At 41.8% G+C, this 6,951-nt stretch overlaps 1 protein-coding gene across 1 annotated transcript; it reads right to left on the bottom strand.

Annotated features, from left to right (window-relative positions):
• Positions 1-233: 233 nt before the first annotated feature.
• LOC140010699 (uncharacterized) lies at positions 234-6,518 on the bottom strand. The gene is made up of 4 exons (XM_072058015.1): positions 6,148-6,518; positions 1,302-1,672; positions 831-1,110; positions 234-630 (listed from the first exon to the last, which is right to left on the bottom strand). Exons 1-4 carry the CDS (start codon positions 6,516-6,518, stop codon positions 234-236), a joined length of 1,419 nt encoding a protein of 472 aa, XP_071914116.1.
• Between the last annotated feature and the right edge of the window lie 433 nt (positions 6,519-6,951).

Here is a 6,951-nt window from a genome sequence, read left to right as displayed (position 1 = left end):
ACCGAGAACCAGACATTGGAAACCAATCGCCAGGTCATATCAATAAAGCGCTCACCAAAACCAAACTGCCGCAAAACCCTAGTAAGATGAAGCCAAGATACCTGATCATAAGCCTTGGCCATGTCCAGTTTTAGCACTACGTTCCCCCCTCTCGACTTTTTCCCAATGCCTGCTACAACTTCCTGAGCTAGCAGGTAGTTCTCCGTGATATTCCGACCCCTGACAAACCCTGACTACTGGAGAGAAATAATTTTCGGCAGCAAAGCCGCTACCCTATCAGACAAGAGGTGCGAAAGCACCTTATTAATGAAATTGCAAAGGCTTATAGGCCGAAACTTAGAGAAATCCTGCGGGTTTGGGATCTTCGGAATGAGAACAATGGAGGTCGAGATAATAAACCGCGGTAGCTCCGCTCCACAGAAAAAACTCACTACAGCATTATACACATCCTTGGCAATAATATCCCATGCAAAAGTAAAGAACTTACCAGTAAAGCCATCTGGGCCCACCGCACTATCCCCATCCATGGCATACACCGCCTGTTTTACCTCCTCCATCGAAGGGATATCCTCCAGGGCCTGGTTGTCCTCCTGCAAGATCAGAGGTGGGATAATCTGAAGCAACTCAAAACTGGGTGCCACGGTCTCAGAATACAAGGCAGAGAAAAATAGAATAGCCTCAGAGGCAATATCCTTATCCCCCTTTACCCAAGTACCCTCTGCCGTTTTAATTCGATGAATCGTACCTTGCACCCGCTTTTGCTTAACTATCGCATGGAAAAACTTGGAGTTCCGGTCCCCATGTGAGAGCCATTTGACACGATTTTTTGCCTCCAAAACTGCTCCTCGATAGCCAATGCATGCCGATACTCCGCTTGCGCCCGTTGGAGCTCAATATGAGCCCCCTCCGAGTCGTCACTCTCTGCCTTCAGTTCTGCGTGTGCCATCTGAGACTCTGCCCCCTTAACAGCCTCAAAAATATCCCCAAAAGAACACTTGTTCACTGCTGGATAGCCCTCCTCGTGGCCAAGAGCTTGGCACACAATACCCGCCAAGGAGAGCCATTCACGGGCGGCACCTATGCATCGTGGATCACGTCCAACAGTGAACCCTTTGTCGTCCAAACATTCAAAAGTCGAAATAGATGTGGTTTAGTATCCTAGCGAGTGGCAAATGTGATTTTCAGAGGCGCATGATCTGACAGATGTCAGGCCAAATGGACCACTGATATGGAGGAGGAAAGATCCGCATATTCGCCATTCCCTAGGAACCGATCCAATCGCTTCCATACCCGAGCTCTACCTCGCCTGTTGCTACACCAAGTAAAGGAGGGCCCCAAGAACCCTGCATCGAACACTTCAGCTTCCTCCATGAAGGACATAAGATCCACCCCTTCAGCAGTCACAAAAGGCTGCCCCCCACACTTTTTGAACGGCTCTAGGATCACGTTAAAGTTCCCTCTAATACACCATGGCCGCACCCGAGGCTTGTCACCTAACAACGCTCTCCATAAGTCCTTGCGAGCCTCCACAGAGCATCCCGCATGGACCCAAGAAAGCACTAAAGAACGAGGCAACAACGGATGGTGGACATCTAACGTAATATGTTGGTCAGAGGACCCAACTAACGTACAAGCAAACAGTGACTTACAAAAAACCCATAGGTCAGCGGACCTATTGACCATTACATAATCAAACGCAATCCACAATCGTATATTTTCAACTTTTGAGACATCTAGCTTAGGTTCACAAATGATAAGAAGCTAAACTCCATGCAAACGAATTAATCTACGCAATCTTCTAAAATTGGGAGCCTTAGACACTCCTCTAATATTCCAGAACATGGCACTAATCATGATCCAACACAGTAAACAAATTTTGAGAAGATGTTGCGGACCGAAGTTGTCTATCTGAAGGGAACTTAGCACGCATACTTTTCGACTTTGTCGCGCCCCACTTTTTGAGGTGGTGAAAGTAGTGTGTAGGAGATGTATGTGAACATGTGTGAAAGCGAAAATAAAAGGCCGTGGGATTGTGAAATGTGACGGTTTGGCCAAACAAAGGGTTTTAGATAGAAAAGGAGTCGCCACTTGGTATAGAGTTAGGGTGTACCAAGTCACCCAAAAAATGATTTTGTTTTTGGAAAGAAAAGTAAACAAACCCTTTTTAAAGAATTTTAGGTCTGCGTAACCAAAGAAAGGGATCGGGGGTCACATTTGATAAGGGAGAAGGCAAAGGCAAAGCCTAAGGCACTCCCTTACCCTAGCTAAAAGTAGTTGCGTGACTTAGCCCCACTTTTCCTATTTCTTCTACCCAAAATATGTGTTGCATGTTGGATGTGACTAATGGATATGAAAAAAATGCAATCATAAATCTAAAATGTCTCTTATGAGGCTTTTTGGTCCCAACTATATGAGTTGTGATGGCCAATAAGAAAAACTCTCATAGAGGTCACGGGTAATGTAAATGAGGACCCAAATATGAGTGCAAGTGTGAAAATGTAAAAGAATGCAAAATAAAATAAAAATACAAATGTAAGTACAAGTGTGCAAATGTAAGAAAAGTGGATGTGTGCAAATGAAAGAAAAGTGCATGTGTGCCCATTGAGAAAATAAAGGTGTTTGTGTGCAAGTGGATGAAAATATGGTATAATGGTAGTAAGTGCATATAAGTGCAATTTGAGTGCAATTTGTGAGGTAGAAAATAAATAAAAGAAAAAGAATGTGCAAACATGGCATGTGGATTGCGAAAAATGTAAGTAGTGAGAAAATGTGGATAAAAAAGTGAGGAGATGATATGATAGAAATGAAAGTGTATGAACCTAGAGGAATGCATCAAATTGGGTACGGGAATGACTCCTAACTTCACGACTTTAATTTTCCCTTTGATTAGAAGGAAGGACTAGCGTGCTAAGGCTATTTTGTAGCCACACTCGTTCGTTTCCCTTACCGAAAGGGGACTCTCAAACCAATGTACCCTATAACTAGCATGAAGATGCAAAAACCTAAAATGAAGGGAAAAGGGTTGGAGGAACATGCCAAATGCTAGAAAACTAAGAAAAATACATGAAATGTAGTGAAACATACAAAAAATGTACTAGCGAGAGGGACGGGCCTAATGGGTCTAGCATTGGACTAGCCCTTCACTAAAATTCTCTCACAAGCATTGGACTTGCGAGAGCTCGAGGGGAAAGACCATGACCAGCGTTGGACTAGCCACGGTGACGCATTCATCCGTCACATTCATCTATGACTATAGAAAGCAAGTAGACATGCCAATCACCTATAAACACGTAGCACATAACACTTAGCATGCTCGACTAAATGCAAGAGCTTAATAAAGCAAATTAACACGTAGCAACAAAAACAAGCAATCAAGCTAATGAACCTATTACATTTGCTAACTAAAACAAATGGGGAAGAGGGAAAATGAATAAAAATGCTCTCCAAGCCCTATCTATTACAAGCCAAGAGGTGTACACATACCCCATAAAAGAATAACTTAATAAAAGCAAAAGTAAATGAAATAAATGAAAGGAATTAAGGAAAGGCAAGGAAAGCAAAGTAGACATGCAATTCTCACTTAGCACGTTGGATCACATAGAGGAGAGACAAAAAAAGATAAAAGAAGTTATACCTCCCCGTTTGTGATGTTAGTAAAGGGAACAAGACTTAACTTGGGCTAGAGTCACCAAAGAAAGAGATAACTTGGGCTAAAACCATCAAAGCAAGGGATTAATGCACCACTTTAAAGATAAGTAGAATAAAAGGCAAAAAGGAAACTCAGAACACCTTAGAAACTTCAAAAGGGGTACTAACAAACCACCAAATTCTTCCCTAATTGCGACTTAAATGAAACCAAATAATGCATCATTTCCAAGAAAGCAAAATTATTGATCAAACGTCTAAAATAGAGAACTACCAAGGACCCAATTGCAAACATTAATCAAGCACTCAAACCCAATTAAAACATTTGAGGAACTTCAAGGGTCCAAGAGTAACAATAAGGTAAAGTAATGGTTCAAAAAGTAATTACTCTAGGACCTACTTGCAAGAAATTAGAATATGATTGGGCCATAGCAGCATTAAACAAGTATTAGGTGGTCAAACACGCAATTTTGAAAACATTTCCCATGCAAGCATGCAAAACTACGAAACATATGCTTCTGCAATTTTCCAGCCAACATTTCTCTTCTGCAATTTACTTTAAAAAAACCGAAACATGCTTGTGAAACAAAGCCAATAAGTCTATGGATTCATCCATTAAACCTCCCAATGCCATGACCTTTAACGCATGCTGTTAACCTCAAACACAATCATCTATACCCCAAAAGGTCTACTTACAACCACCGAAAATAAAATGCAGCAAAGGAACCTGCTTGGAGCGGCTAAAGTTTCAGCATTTACATGGTAATGTCTACTGCTATAACAAACCAGAAACTTGCAAGAAGCAACAAAAGGAAGTTTGAAACAAAACTAAGCATGCTATACAACCGACACTTCACAAAACTGATCATGCGAACCAGGAGAACTATAGCAGAGAGGGTCCAACAGCATGCATTTTCAACAAAAAAATTCAGGCAATCTGACCGAAACTTTCTAAAAGCTACAGAAATTCATCTACCTATCAAACGTTCGAGCCTGTTTTCTATAGCTTTGGATCAAAACACGTAACCCCAACATCACACATTCCATGGCTCTAAGCTATCCCATTCCAGATTCATACACAAAAAGAAACAAAGGCACGGTCATGAACTCCCACCAATGACTGAGTTTCATTATCAATTAAATATACCAACAACAAAACACCAAAAGCTTGGATGGACACAAGATCATGACGCCCAAAACCTGAACACAACCCATCGTTTTAATCATATGCAAATATGGTAGAGGCTTTAAACCAAACCACACAGCAACAGGGCAAGAACATGCGGCAATCAATATAGCGAAAATCTGTTACATATTTGACCGAAAATTACCATATCTATTGGGAAAGACAGCTCGAAAATTACCTTAGCTACCCCAGGATTGTCATCAAATCCTCCGTTGGCTATAATGCTTGTCCGGCAGTGGCAGCGGGGAGGAGTTGAGGTGGTGGAATCAGCGACAGTAGAACGATAGCAGCAGTAACAACGGCGTTTTCCCTTTTTTTTCCAAAAGAATTTCTCCTGCTCGAACTTTTCCTTTTCACTCTGGTTTTTTCTGGTTTTCTCTCCACAGTTTCTTTCCTCCTCAAAGCGGCGTTCTTTCTTTTCCTCCACCCTAGCCGCTACTGGATCCTCTTTCCTTTTGTAGCCGTCATCCCTCTCTATTTGTTCAGACGTCAACCCAGAAATCTCTCTCCTCTCTCTCTGTTCTATTCTCAGCCGTCACCTCTGCCGTCCCAATCTCCTTATTCCCTCAGCCCTTTTCCTTTCGTTCCTTTCTCTGAAAACCTAGCTGTCAATCCTCTTTTCTCTCTAGCCCTAGCCGTCACTCCTCAGCCTTCCTCTATTTCCAAACCCCTTCTATCCAAAACCCTCCCTGCTCATCAAACTCTCGACTCTCCTCTCTTGCTCACTCTTCAAACCCTAGCTGTCATCCAGATTTCCTCTTCTCCGCCGCCCTCCTAGCCTCTTTAGCTTTTATCTGCCTTTTCTCTACAGCCCCCCTCTCAGCTCTCTTGCTGCTTTCTTTTTATATCAAATGATCCCCCTTAAACCCTCATTTGGACGGTGATGAGCTAAGCTTAAAAGAAACCGCGGAAATATGTCCAGCTGCAATTTTGCCTCTTACGTTTTTTGTTTTTTCTTTTTAATAATAATATAATATAATGTAATAAAAATAAAATTAAAAATAACATGTTAAGTAAAATCAAATAAAATGAGGAAACCCAGGAAAAAAAGAATAAAATGCCTAAACAATTTTGGATTGATGATTTTCCTTTTCTTTTCTTTTCTTTTTTCCTTTTTTCTTCTCTTTTTTTTCTTTTTTTTTCTTTTTTAAATAAAATAACAATGGGTTTAAATCTAAAATAACTAAAGTTTATTTTTTGCAAAAGATTTTCTTTGCTAAGATGACTTAAAAATAAAGATAAAAGACTAAAAGTAAATAAAACTAACATAAAATAAATAAATAAAAAAAAACCCTAAAAATTTGGTGTCTACAGACTTCACCCGCGCAAGCCCCTCCTCCACCTCCACGGCCTGATCAACATTAAGGGCTAGCAACAAAGTGCCCTCTGGCCGTCCAGGCATACTGCCTATCGTTGGGGACAAATTTCCAGCCCCATGCGGCAACTCGCCATCTCCCTCCCACTCCAAGGCAGAGGAGCGCACCACACCAGGCCCCTCAGCAACAGGCAGCAACGGAGGTGGGCTGTCGCACCCACGCTCCACTTCGCACCCACCCTCATGGTCCCCCACACATACGAGCTCTTCTCCTCCCATTCCATCAGTAGTAGCCAACCCACCAGAGGACTGAGGACCTCCTTTCGGGTCAACATCAGTAGCCAAAGGTTCAGAAGAGGCCACATCGCCCATTCCTCCCACTTTTGCCGCGACAGACCCTTCACCCTCCACGACAGCAGAGTCCCCCAAACCTTGCTATAATTCTGGTACCGTGCCACCAGCAGGCAACAGCACCTCCTGCTGAACACTTCCCTCAGCCCGAGCCTGTGCTACCTTCTCAAATGACATTTGCTCTTTTGTTAACATTGGTAGATGTGATAAAAAAATTATTTTGACATAATTAAAAGTAATAAATCTTTCATTTGTTTTTTTAGTATAAGTGGGAAGACTCGAACCCGATATTTCTTACTTACACTTCCTTTGTCCGAGTCATCCAACACATCCCTCCCTCCCATCCTATTGCATTTATAGTAAGTCATCAATGAGCATTTTATCACTTAATTTTTGGAGTATATTTTGTTTATATAATTTAGAGTCATTTAATTAATTAAGATATTCTAGTTTT

The sequence above is a fragment of the Coffea arabica genome, chromosome 7c (assembly GCF_036785885.1).
Source record: "Coffea arabica cultivar ET-39 chromosome 7c, Coffea Arabica ET-39 HiFi, whole genome shotgun sequence".
In the NCBI taxonomy this organism is placed as follows: domain Eukaryota; kingdom Viridiplantae; phylum Streptophyta; class Magnoliopsida; order Gentianales; family Rubiaceae; genus Coffea; species Coffea arabica.
Note: the sequence above shows the minus strand (reverse complement) of the source record. Positions and strands in the feature narration are given on the sequence as shown.